Source organism: Schistocerca americana, chromosome 2, assembly GCF_021461395.2.
Source record: "Schistocerca americana isolate TAMUIC-IGC-003095 chromosome 2, iqSchAmer2.1, whole genome shotgun sequence".
Taxonomy (NCBI): domain Eukaryota; kingdom Metazoa; phylum Arthropoda; class Insecta; order Orthoptera; family Acrididae; genus Schistocerca; species Schistocerca americana.
This window is the reverse complement of record NC_060120.1, coordinates 212,153,261-212,166,199: the sequence shown is the minus strand read 5'-3', so window position 1 is coordinate 212,166,199 and position 12,939 is coordinate 212,153,261. Positions and strand designations below refer to the sequence as shown.

General features: G+C 40.2%; 1 protein-coding gene across 1 annotated transcript in view; it reads right to left on the bottom strand.

Annotated features, from left to right (window-relative positions):
• Window positions 1–4,134: 4,134 nt before the first annotated feature.
• The window catches only part of LOC124592369 (transcription elongation factor SPT5), a 29,301-nt gene continuing 20,496 nt past the window's right edge, over window positions 4,135–12,939 (bottom strand). The window contains exon 2 of the mRNA XM_047131826.1: window positions 4,135–9,114. Coding sequence (XP_046987782.1) covers window positions 5,519–9,103 — 3,585 coding nt within the window. The 5' untranslated portion in view covers window positions 9,104–9,114 and the 3' untranslated portion in view covers window positions 4,135–5,518. The remainder of the gene's footprint in view (window positions 9,115–12,939) is intronic.

Genomic DNA, 12,939 nt, shown 5'->3' with positions numbered 1-12,939 from the left:
CGAAATGGGCAGTCTGAATGGGTAGAGTGATGGATGGCATTTCCTCAAGTTTAATCATGTAAGGATGATTTAGCATGGGTTCTCTTCTAGTTTTTTTTAGTGATGATCTGGCATCTTTTCGAAGAGTTCCAATCCTTGTCACAGTTCTTCTTCAGAGTTAGTGTATTTGAAAATAAGCATGCCAGGTTGTCTATTAAATTTCACATAGGTTATTTTTCTGATTAGCACTTATTGCAATTCCAATCTTTATATTTTGCTGTAGAAAATCCCTGAAATATTTACGTTTTCATTCAAATTACATTAAAGGGGTCTCTGACTCTGGCACTTTCCACAACTTCAGGTGTGTAAATATGATATGTCTTTCAAAGTTTCTTTTCAATTGTGCCAAAATCTTGATCACTTGGTAAATAGGTATTACCAAGAACAAGCAAATAATGTTGAACGGAATCATAGCGTCCTTTCACAATGAGAGAATAACACACATTAACAAATATAATTTTTTTGTCCAGTACAACAGACAGAAAAAATATTAACTTTCTCTTAAAATTAACATTCATGGGATCACTAAGCACTTCTGCAATGAAAGGTGCAATTGCTGAAGAACCCCTCAAGGCAATATCTTCTGACCATATACACACAATTAATACTGGAGCTGTTATGTGGAAGCCAAGGTTGTATACCCACAACTACATTAGACAGATCAATGCCTCTGTTGCAATTTTTGGTGCTGTTTTAATTCACAGATGGTGATTACACAGCGGTCTCAAACATGACTGGAACAAGCCTCTTTGCTTATTCGTCCCACCCCCAAGATTGTGTTTTTTTCTGTTTTAAGTTGGTGTAGCCTAACATTCAAAGGGATAGAAGCAGCACACTCATCACAAGTTTTACACATCAGTAAGTGTTCACTTATAATAAACTCAGTATTGAAAACTTTACCATACATTTCATATTTTAGAGGTAATTCTCCTGAATCTTGGCCTTTTTTCATACAGACAGTGCATTTCAGCTATAGTTTTCACACTTCTCGTATACACCTTAATTGTATTCTTTTAATGAATAATGACTTCTGTAATTCAGAAACTTTTTTGTGGTCTCTCAACATTATGCAACAAGTGTACACTGATTTCATGCTTAACACTGCCATGCTTGTCTATATGTGGCAAGGAAAACTGTGTTGTATTAAGCTCATTGCTAACTTCATCAATACCTGCATCTTTTCCCCAACATTACATCTTTCCTGGCTCCTGTACTCTTTTCCATGAAATGTATCGCAAGAAGCTTTCAAACATAAATCTAAGCTTTGTACCAGTAGCTGTCTCCACTGAAGTAAATGAGTTCGTTCTCCTACTCACTCCTACGTCATTATGTTTTTTAGCAAAGCCCCAACTGCATGCTTCAAGCTTAATAAGACCACTGAGGCATGCACTTGGATGTTGCACAATCACTGATGACAAAACAAAATGTGTGTTTAGCATGTTCATCTACAGTTGAATAGCTACATCAATTGAGGTTAGAGCCGCCTGATTTGATTTGCAGTTACATACTCATCCTTTTTGCCTAGTTGCTGCTATTTTACTTTACTGGTCTCACCTTCTTAACATTTTCTCTCTTCCTCTCGCCTGGGTTACAGATACATGCTCTGATGCACAAGCACCCTTGTTTCTCTGAAATACTGTACAACAAGGATACCAAAAATACAATTTTTGTTATCAAAAAAATGAGTTAACACATGCATTACACAGTGAGGAAACAAGACAGTTTAGGTGTAGTGTATGTAAAAGAAGAGAGATGTAAATGCAAAAATCAAATAAAAAAAATGCTCTTCTTGTACGATAAAATTTATGCAAGTCTGTAACATTCCTGTTGGTAACTTTGTCACTGACATAACAGACATCATCAGTAAGTGACATAACTCCTCCTCTCACTCAAAATGCTAATGACTATGAATTCCCGTACTCTAAGAATCTAAAGTGGAGCTATGTCATGTCATTCTAGTTTACTTGACACACAACAGATGACAGTAGTACACCAGAAACGGCAAAAACTGAGTTTTTCAAGCTTTTTGGCATAGCTTCCCCTCTCACTACACCCCTCAATTAATAACTGAAAATAATTGTTATCTGTTTCACAAGAAAATCAATTGGCAACTCTTATAGCTTACTTGTTAGGAATCAAATCATAACTTCTGTCTTGAGATTAACTGCTTTACATGTCGCTAAATATATAATGTCAAATGTTGCAGAGAAGTACTGATTCATTTTATGCCATATCCTTACTGTGTGTGGTCTATGACAGTTTTAGATATCACCAATGGCTGTTGTGACTTCCATACGTTCTTCTTGTGGCCTTCAGTTCAAAGACTGGTTGATGCAGCTCCCCATACTACTGTATCCTGTGCAAGCTTCTTCATCTCTAAATAACTACTGCAACCTACACATTTCTGAATCTGCTTACTGTATTCATCTTTTGTTCTCCCACTACAATTTCTATCCCCCCACACTTCCCTACAGTACTAAATTGGTAATGCTCAATTTCCAAGTTTGACTCATTCCACATGCTTGAAATTCAACCTGCACGTCAGAATCTACAGGAAGATAAATACTAATGGGAAAAAAATGAAATCAGTGTTCCTATTCAACTAAGTGCAATGAAATATTGCAACAAACAGGAATTCTCTGTTGCTTGAAAAATGAAGGGATATTTTTGATCACGAAATTAAAATTACAACTAGTGAAAAAGAGAAGTGTGGGACTTCTTATGAGTATTATTATATTTATGGGCCATATAAAAAAAGGTGAATGATAAGCTCACCAGACAAAATATTAGTCACACCCTTACAAAGTGAACACAGGTCACTTTGAAGTGCAACAGAAGGTGCAGAACTGGTACCCAGTGGTAATGTTACACCAACCATTTATGCAAGTCATGGCAGTGCAGTGGTATGTTTGTACTGGTCACTCATACAGTATCAACATAACAGAACGTAACTATCCACACCGTGAAAGATGCACTACTTGCAGCCATGTTAACACTGCATAAAACAGAGGCCATAAAAAGATCCTGACAGACTGGAGACGACAGTAACACCTTGTAACTCAAGTGGTTCTAAATCTGACAGGAACAGCTGCTGTCACTGGATCGAGGCTCAACCAAACCAGATTCCGGGTGAGCAATGGGAAGGAAACTGAATGGACATTTGGAGGGATGTACTCCACAAAAGGCCATTGTTCACAGTGGCATGTACAACTCTACAGCTGCAATGGGCCAAGCAACACAGACTGGGCAGAAGCTGAGTGGAGTCAAGTAGTGTGGTGTGACATGTCACAATTTTGCCTCCTTTAAAATGCTGTGAGATACTGTGTGCACTAACATACCAATGATATCCATTTTTCAATTCTCATGGCATAATGAGAAATCCATTAAATTTCAGGCACGCAGCGATGCAAATACTACTTCCACTGATATTTGAGCCACGTACCGTCCGGCCACCCTCAGAGTGAATCGCGGGTCAAAATATCAGTGAAAGTAGCGGCATTTCATAGCTGCATTGCCCAGAATTTATTGGCCCAAAGGTATATTTAACCCACAGCTTGTGGAAGGTGTAGTTCATCCTGGGCATGGATTCGTGGTGTTTCTTCCCCCCTCCATGACAGAGCCCTTTCTTTCAGGTTACTGTAAACAAGAATCAGGATACTAGTGTCCAGGACTTTTAGGGATAGTGGGTGAAATTTATCAATCAACATCTCGGCAATTTGGTAGCTCTGTGGGATATAATAATCAATGAATGCCTTCAGCTGGATACGGTATACATGAAGAAACTTGCTCACACACTTTCTCATCAAATGGTGGCCATTAACAAGGCTAGTGCAATTTCTCGTGGGAAGGATTAATTTTTTGTCCATTTCACTTATCACCAATACTCTACAAAATTAGAATTTTGACCTCTGTCTATCTGGTCTTGTGTTTCACATTCCCCTGAAAATATGCAATTGTTGGGTAACAGGTGACAAGTTTCCATAGTGCAACAGAAAAAGGTATTAACAAGGAAAGCAAAGTATAATGGAATGGTAAATGACAACTTACAGTGGCCAAAATGACATAATATTTTTCAAGAATGCAACATATCAAACATAGATGTATTAAATATGTCTTTATTTCAACCATGCAGATTGCAATTTAAATACCATTTTGCATATAAAACAGAGCAAGAGCAGAAATATGCACAACATACAGCTGGAAAAATTATTCTTATACAAACTGACATAAAATGTCGATGTGTAAATGTAAATTTTATTTACACAGTAATCACTTTAATCTCAGGAAACAATACAAAGTCTCACAGATAAATCAGTTAATTTCACAGGACTGTTATTTCCTCTTATAGCATAGCTGTTCCTCAATTGTCACTTCTTATTATGGTCCTCTAATATTCTAACAGTCCTATAAAAAATAGTATCATTGGTATTGATGTGAAAATGTTGCTAGCTTTCTAGTCTGGGATGAATACTTGAAGTGCCAACAGATATGACTGGAAACAACCAGCCTGTTCTTTCAAGTCTCAGTATTGTGTTACAATCATAATGCACAAAATGGGGACTTAGCTGATTGTTACCTAATTTCTTTCTACTCAAGATATTAAATCTCTTAGGCTAGCAGAGCCTATTTTTTCACTTCAATAAAATAGTAAAAATACTTATTCATTTACCCTACTGCCTTGGTCACACACTTTTTCAAATACTTCTTTAATTATCTCTAGTCTTTCACAAGATGTCAGAAAACTGTGGATGAATATATATGCATGCCAATATCACATACAATTGTCTCCTAGTCCTTGCTGTATAAAGTTTCTATGAACTAGACTTTTCATGTATCCTTGTATAACTTATTCTCTTTTCCTTTTGCCTTGTAGTTTCAAAACAAGTAATTTGAAATGCAATAAGTTTATGATTTGATAACTGCACTCAAGTACTATGTTGATTCTACAAAACATGCTCTCTCATTTTTCAAAGTTCACATCTGAGACTTTCAAATTTTACTTCATTAACTGTGGTATGAAACTGACAAGTCTTACTGATGAAATAAGCATAGACTAACAATATTCAAAATAGTCACCATTTCTATATACCTATTTTCAAAGAAAGAATGAATGTAAAGAAAATGAACAAGAAATAATAATGGACTAACACCACTTTCAAATAATAAGAGAAAATTAAAATTTTTAGCTTTTATTTTATGTTCTGGCATACAAATATCCCTCTCTCAGGGTTGATGAAAGACCATTACTCGTTATTACAGTTTAAGTTTCAAAAAATTGTAACAAAAAGAACCCCTATCACTTATATTGAGAAGGGAAGTCAACCCAACTACATAATCTAAAGATGTGTAGTTGTCCAACATAAAGAAATAAAGTTGTTATGACTCATTTCAAAGTGCAGTAACTTTGCAAATTGTGTGTAAATGATTTACGTTTATGTGATTAACAGAAAAAGAAGATAAAGTGTATGTCTTACAAGCTTTAGTGAATAGTTCTCAATTTGCATAAAAACCTGAGCTGAAGCATCTTCACATCTCCTGACTCAACTTTAACAACTCCATCCTGATTATCAATAGAGATAAGTTTTCCTACTGCTTCTCGCTCTTCTCCTAAAATAACTTTAACCCTGTCACCTTGCTGTGGCAGTACTGGTTCCAAGTGCTCAGCCAAAATGTTGACTGTGCGATCTTCCTGAAGTAAGAAAACTGAGCACATACCTCCTGAAATTCCAGTAATAATACCAGTTTGACCACTTAATCCAGTATCCTCATGTGTGTCTTTAATCCTCACTTCAATGTCTGTTGTATGCCATTCTTGCTGCAATTGCTGCTGGTCTAAGCCAGAACCAGGTGTGTGTGGATTAAACGGAGATGCTGCTCCTGGTGTCACAGGACTATAAACCAATGGAGATGGAGTGGCATACTGAACGCCACTAGTTGGAGATGGTGTGTAGCCTGAAGGACTTGGAGTTGCAACATAGGCAGAGGGAGTGCCACGGTAACCAGGTGGAGAAGGTGACGGCTGATATGGAGAGTATGAATTGTCTGAACCATACATAGTTCCTGGTGTCTGAGGAGTAAGTGGACCTCCTGGCTGATAAGCAGGTGTACTGGGATTGTAAGTGGGTGAAGGAGAAGCATCATCAATTGGATAGCTATCAAACTCATTAGGTCGGCGAGGAGTATTTGCAATAGTTGGATCCCATGCTCCTGATCTTCCTGGTGTCTGTGACCCATCATGAGAAGGTGTCATGCCACCAAAATGTGGTGTGCGAGAACCTGCATCATATATGGGTGTCTGGGAGCCGTGCATCGGAGTTTTGCTGCCGTCACGATATACAGGGGTTTGTCCTCCACCATATGCTGGTGTTCGGCTGTATGACGAGAATGAACCGTCCCTTGTTGGAGCACCCACTACAGCAATGTGAGACCTATCCACAGAGATGGTTTGGCAAGTTGAATGCAGCTCAACTCTGGCAGTCGATTCTGTTGCAACTTTAACAATTCCAACATTTCCTTTGTAGGGCCCACCAGTAATTTTTATTGTCTGACCAATTAATTCTCGATCTCTTCTCATACCACCGCCACGACCTCTACCTCTCGCACCCCCACCACGAGCACCTCCACTTGGATGCATTGGAGAGGATATGTGAGGTGACATGAAACCTGGAAAGCCACTGTCCAAACCACCAGATGTGTTGGAGTTTTTGTTACCACCAGCGAGCTGCAAATGACGTGTTTTGCAAACAAAAATACCACCATTGTCTAAATACATTCTCGAATGGAGGAACGCATAATTTCTATACAAATGTTTTATTTCACCATCACGGCCAGCATGAGGCCCATCTATTACCTTCACAATATCTTTTCTCTGAATTGTATTTTGATCATAATCAAGTGCTACAGTATACCTTGACTCCTTCCTTTTTTGTAATGCTTGAGGTTTTGCCTCTACTACTTTGCCTTGCATACTTAAGACATGGAAATTCTCTCTCTCCAATCTGACAATAACACCAACAGTCTGTGGATCCAACTGCACACAGTCACCCCATTGATACTGGCCCAGTGAATCAACACCTGTAGCCATATCTGGACTCAACTGAATATCTTTAGGGAGAACCTCTAGTTCATGCATTGTGAGATCTGAAAAGAGAACAACACGATTCTCTTCAACTCTTACTATAAGGCCAGTGTCTCCTTCATATCGCCCGGCAATGACCTTCACATGATCTCCCATTCGGAAATATTTTCGCAATTCTGATGCTAGGAACTCCAGAGGTTCTGTAAGTGCCTCATGCTTAGGCATAACGGTTATCATGTTGCCATCTATGGTCAAAATTTTACCTTGAAGGTTCATCAATTCACCTTCACAAACTTCAACATTATCTCCTGTTGAGAATGAATGTGTTGTTGCATCATCTTTTGATGCTGTAGTTGGTAATTCAATATCAATTCCTTCTGGAGCTTCTTCAAACTTTTCCAGCTCTGACAATGTTGGTTTGACACCATCTGCAACTATGGCACTCATTGTAAAATTTTTATACAGAAATCCTTTCCTGGAGTACCTGTTTCCTTCAAAGATAAGGAAATCTCCATCACTTGTAACTTCACCCCCAATAGCCCTAATTGCCTCAGGATCAAATGGTTTTGCTGGCGGGCGAACTTTCTTCTTACGTTTTGCAGAATCATTATCAGGCTGTGAAGTCCTTAAGGCACCTCTCAGTCTCGTGTAGTCAATCCTAGGAAGTAACTTAAGGTGCACTTGATTCTGTGCTAAATCAACATAGTCCACCTGAGCAATGTCATCCCTATATATGCTTCGTTTTAGGCGAACCCACTGCTTAGGTTTCAGTCCAATCTGTTCCTTTACCACCCTTAGAACATCTGTCATTTCCTTTATGGGAACCATCTGCTGTTGCCATTGTCCCATCCTAAGATTGCCAACATTCTGAATAGCAGCTTTCACATGGGGCTGCTTATAAGCTTCAATGTAAATATATCCCTTCACATGCTCTGGTGCAACGACAGATTTTATCTGCAAGGGTTCATTAGTGAATTGATAAGCAATAAATTTTCTCATAAGCAGCAAAGCTGTATTTTTCTCCTCTCCTATACGACATTTAACCATCCACAAGTTTGGATCTTTAACACCAGGCAATAATGTCTGCTGTGTGATCTCATCAGACATTTCTTCACCTCCATCACCAAAATGCCTGGCAGCAATAGATTCATCAGCATATTTCTTTCGTAAATATTCTTCAATTTCATCTTCTTTCTGGGAGTCCCAAAGATTGGTGCCTCGGCGTCTTCCTTCAATCTCACGAGCTGTGGGTCCATGTTCATCAAATTCATTCCCTACAATTCCTATTTCCTGGGCTCCTTCCTCCCATTCATCCTCATCTTCAACCTCATCATCTACCTCAGCTTCATCAATAATAAATCCTCCAAAACGATCTTTCTTCTTTTTCTTACGTGGTCGGTCATCTTCCTCTTCGTCCTCCTCTTCATCGTACTCATCTTCATCTTCCTCCTCCTCCTCTTCTGAATTAAGATCTTCTCCTTCTGGCTCCTGCTCATCTTCAACTTCTTCCTCCTCCTCACCAGGTCCTGCTTCTTCTGCTTCATCATCACGAGTAGAGCGGCGACTTCGACCAGACTTCTCCGACCTCTCTGACCTCTGGTCATCGTCTGAGGCATTTCCATCATCTGACTGGTTATCAGCATCTGATTGGTTACCATCTGACTGGTTACCAACATCCGACTGATTGCCAGCATCTGATTGATTACCAACATCTGACTGATTACCAGCATCTGACTGATTGTCATCGGACTGGTTACCGCCATCAGATTGCATTTCTGCATCTGAGTCATTCTCACCACCCGACCTGTTACCAACGTCGGACTGGTTGCCTGCATCTGACTGGTTTCCATCATCTTCGTCCCCTGAGCCTACGTCACTTCCACCTCCAGCATCAGATCTTGCATCTTCAGCTTCTGAATCACTTCCTTGATTGCTTCCTCGGTCGCTCTCATTGTAAGAATTACTGCTGGCTTCAGAATCCGACATGATATGGAATTCTGAAACAAATCAAAGAATAAAGGTTTTAATTAGCTTAAAAGATTACTACTTAATTTTTGTTAAACCTACAGATAAGTCATTAGTTCAAAGTATTACGATCATGGCTCTGGCCAAAAGCGAAAAGAGCTGAGACTCATTCCATGTGAAAATAAAATTGTTCTGAGAGCTATGCTTCTACATAAAAGTCTATGATTAAGACACACACTACCAACACACAATCTGTAGCCTTTGCTGCCTAACCATTAAACCGTCAAAGGCTGAAGCGGCAACCACTTGGCACAAATATTCCAAGTGACATCAGCAATCATACCACTTTTTGGCTTCAACTGTTAATCTTCATTATTGCTATACTAGTGTTACAGTACAGTTCCTAACATTCTCACAGTGACAATCATACTTACAGGTTGAGACAGCCACATTAATTTTGGTTTATTGCTGAATGGAAATTGTACACGTGGTACAGATGTTGCTTAAGCTCTCTGCTGACATCATAAGACAAGCTGGCACCAGTTCTCTCTCTCTCTCTCTCTCTCTCTCTCTGTCTGTCTGTGGGACAATTATGTTAACTCAGGTAACAAGTTTCTTCTCTGTAACTGTACAAGGTTTGGTACAGTAGCTGAAGAGGTAAATGCCAGCAAAAGTGCGGAGTTCAGCCCCTGGAAGTTTTTTCGTCAATTGTCACTTTATCCCCTTGGGAATGAGTTGTTAATAAGAAAAAACCAAGTTGGATCATGGTTTAGAAACTGTGTTTAACTACAGGTACATCTACATCTACATTTATACCCCGCAAGCCACCCAATGGTGTGTGGCGGAGGGCACTTTATGTGCCACTGTCATTACCTCCCTTTCCTGTTCCAGTCGCGTATGGTTCGCGGGAAGAACGACTGTCTGAAAGCCTCCGTGCGCGCTCTAATCTCTCTAATTTTACATTCGTGATCTCCTTGGGAGGTATAAGTAGGGGGAAGCAATATATTCGATACATCATCCAGAAACGCACCCTCTCGAAACCTGGTGAGCAAGCTACACCGCGATGCAGAGTGCCTCTCTTGCAGAGTCTGCCACTTGAGTTTGTTAAACATCTCCGTAACGCTATCACGGTTACCAAATAACCATGTGACGAAACGCGCCGCTCTTCTTTGGATCTTCTCTATCTCCTCCGTCAACCCGATCTGGTACGGATCCCACACTGATGAGCAATACTCAAGTATAGGTTGAATGAGTGTTTTGTAAGCCACCTCCTTTGTTGATCGACTACATTTTCTAAGGACTCTCCCAATGAATCTCAACCTGGTACCCGCCTTACCAACAATTAATTTTATATGATCATTCCACTTCAAATCGTTCCGCACGCATACTCCCAGATATTTTACAGAAGTAACTGCTACCAGTGTTTGTTCCGCTATCATATAATCATACAATAAAGGATCCTTCTTTCTATGTATTCGCAATACATTACATTTGTCTATGTTAAGGGTCAGTTGCCACTCCCTGCACCAAGTGCCTATCCGCTGCAGATCTTCCTGCATTTCGCTACAATTTTCTAATGCTGCAACTTCTCTGTATACTACAGCATCATCCGCGAAAAGCCGCATGGGACTTCCGACACTATCTACTAGGTCATTTATATATATTGTGAAAAGCAATGGTCCCATAACACTCCCCTGTGGCACGCCAGAGGTTACTTTAACGTCTGTAGACGTCTCTCCATTGATAACAACATGCTGTGTTCTGTTTGCTAAAAACTCTTCAATCCAGCCACACAGCTGGTCTGATATTCTGTAGGCTCTTACTTTGTTTATCAGGCGACAGTGCAGAACTGTATCGAACGCCTTCCGGAAGTCAAGAAAAATAGCATCTACCTGGGAGCCTGTATCTAATATTTTCTGGGTCTCATGAACAAATAAAGCGAGTTGGGTCTCACACGATCGCTGTTTCCAGAATCCATGTTGATTCCTACATAGTAGATTCTGGGTTTCCAAAAACGACATGATACTCGAGCAAAAAACATTTTCTAAAATTCTACAACAGATCGACGTCAGAGATATAGGTCTATAGTTTTGCGCATCTGCTCGACGACCCTTTTTGAAGACTGGGACTACCTGTGCTCTTTTCCAACCATTTGGAACCTTCCGTTCCTCTAGATACTTGCGGTAAATGGCTGTTAGAAGGGGGGCAAGTTCTTTCGCGTACTCTGTGTAGAATCGAATTGGTATCCCATCAGGTCCAGTAGACTTTCCTCTGTTGAGTGATTCCAGTTGCTTTTCTATTCCTTGGACACTTATTTCGATGTCAGCCATTTTTTCGTTTGTGCGAGGATTTAGAGAAGGAACTGCAGTGCGGTCTTCCTCTGTGAAACAGCTTTGGAAAAAGGTGTTTAGTATTTCAGCTTTACACGTGTCATCCTCTGTTTCAATGCCATCATCATCCCGGAGTGTCTGGATATGCTGTTTCGAGCCACTTACTGATTTAACATAAGACCAGAACTTCCTAGGGTTTTCTGTCAAGTCGGTACATATAATTTTACTTTTGAATTCACTGAACGCTTCACGCATAGCTCTCCTTACGCTAACTTTGACATCGTTTAGCTTCTGTTTGTCTGAGAGGTTTTGGCTGCGTTTAAACTTAGAGTGAAGCTCTCTTTGCTTTCGCAATCTGTAATTGGCTCAATAAGTCATTTCGAAAGTCAGAGACGGGTAAGGGCACCTCACCTCCACTAGGACTACGCTCAGTGAAGCAGAGGTGCTGTTCAAATCAGCCTTCGGGTTGAGAACCAGTTTACTAACTATAACACAATCTTGTTTCTATGATGAGCTGTCAAAGTATTTATTATAAACCCAAACAAATAGTTACGCAGTTAATTTTCTTTGCTTGTTTGTTTGCATGTACATGCCTGTAGCCATGGTACACACTGAAGTCGTTACACCACAGTACTGTAACATGTCGCTACAGGGGCCAAAACAAAATGGCACAGCCTACTGATAACGTGGAGTATCAAGTGGTAGGCCCTAAATCAAATTCTGCATTTGAAGATGAACAATGCTGTTTCTACAAACACTCACTTGAACTGTAGCAATTGCAAAAATGCCTCAGCTGTGTCAGGCCAATTCATCATTCAGAGGACGTCTTTAGCTGCCTAATAACCATAGATGAGTGCTGGGTGTATCACTGCGAATTCGAGACAAAGGAGGAAAGCAAATTGTGCCCACGTGGCTTCACCAATGCCAAAGATGTCAGGCGAGGTGATGTCAAAGCGTTTTTTTTGTTTCTTTGCGGGGGGGGGGGGGGGGGGGGGGGGGGGGGGACTGCCATAGCTTGGTGCTAATGAATGAATTTCACTTGTCAGGAGAAAACAGTCATATGCGCATACTACCATTATTTCCTGAGGGGCTACAGGAGCATCATGTGAAGCAGTCTGAGGAGGTGTTGTTTGGCTCCACGGCAATGGGCCAGCTCACTCTGCATGGGATACAGTCAGACATTGCTGCTTCTTTGGGCCCTCAGATTTTGCCGCATCTTGCCATGTTCTTCTGACACGGCACCCAGTGACTGCTGCTTCTTTCATCAGGAACAACGAACTGCAGATTTCTACACCAAACGACTCTGTCAAGTCATCCACCACTGGGAAAAATTTGTTGCATTGAAGTATGAATATGTTGGAGGAGGACTAACAGCATAACCCAGTTTCATTAACACAGCTTGATTTTTTCCACGTGATAATCAAAACTTATTGACTAATCACACATACACTCTCATATTTTATATATTCTTTCAATACATTTAAGGAAAAAGCAGCAATATGAGTAATAACATGACAGCAATGATGA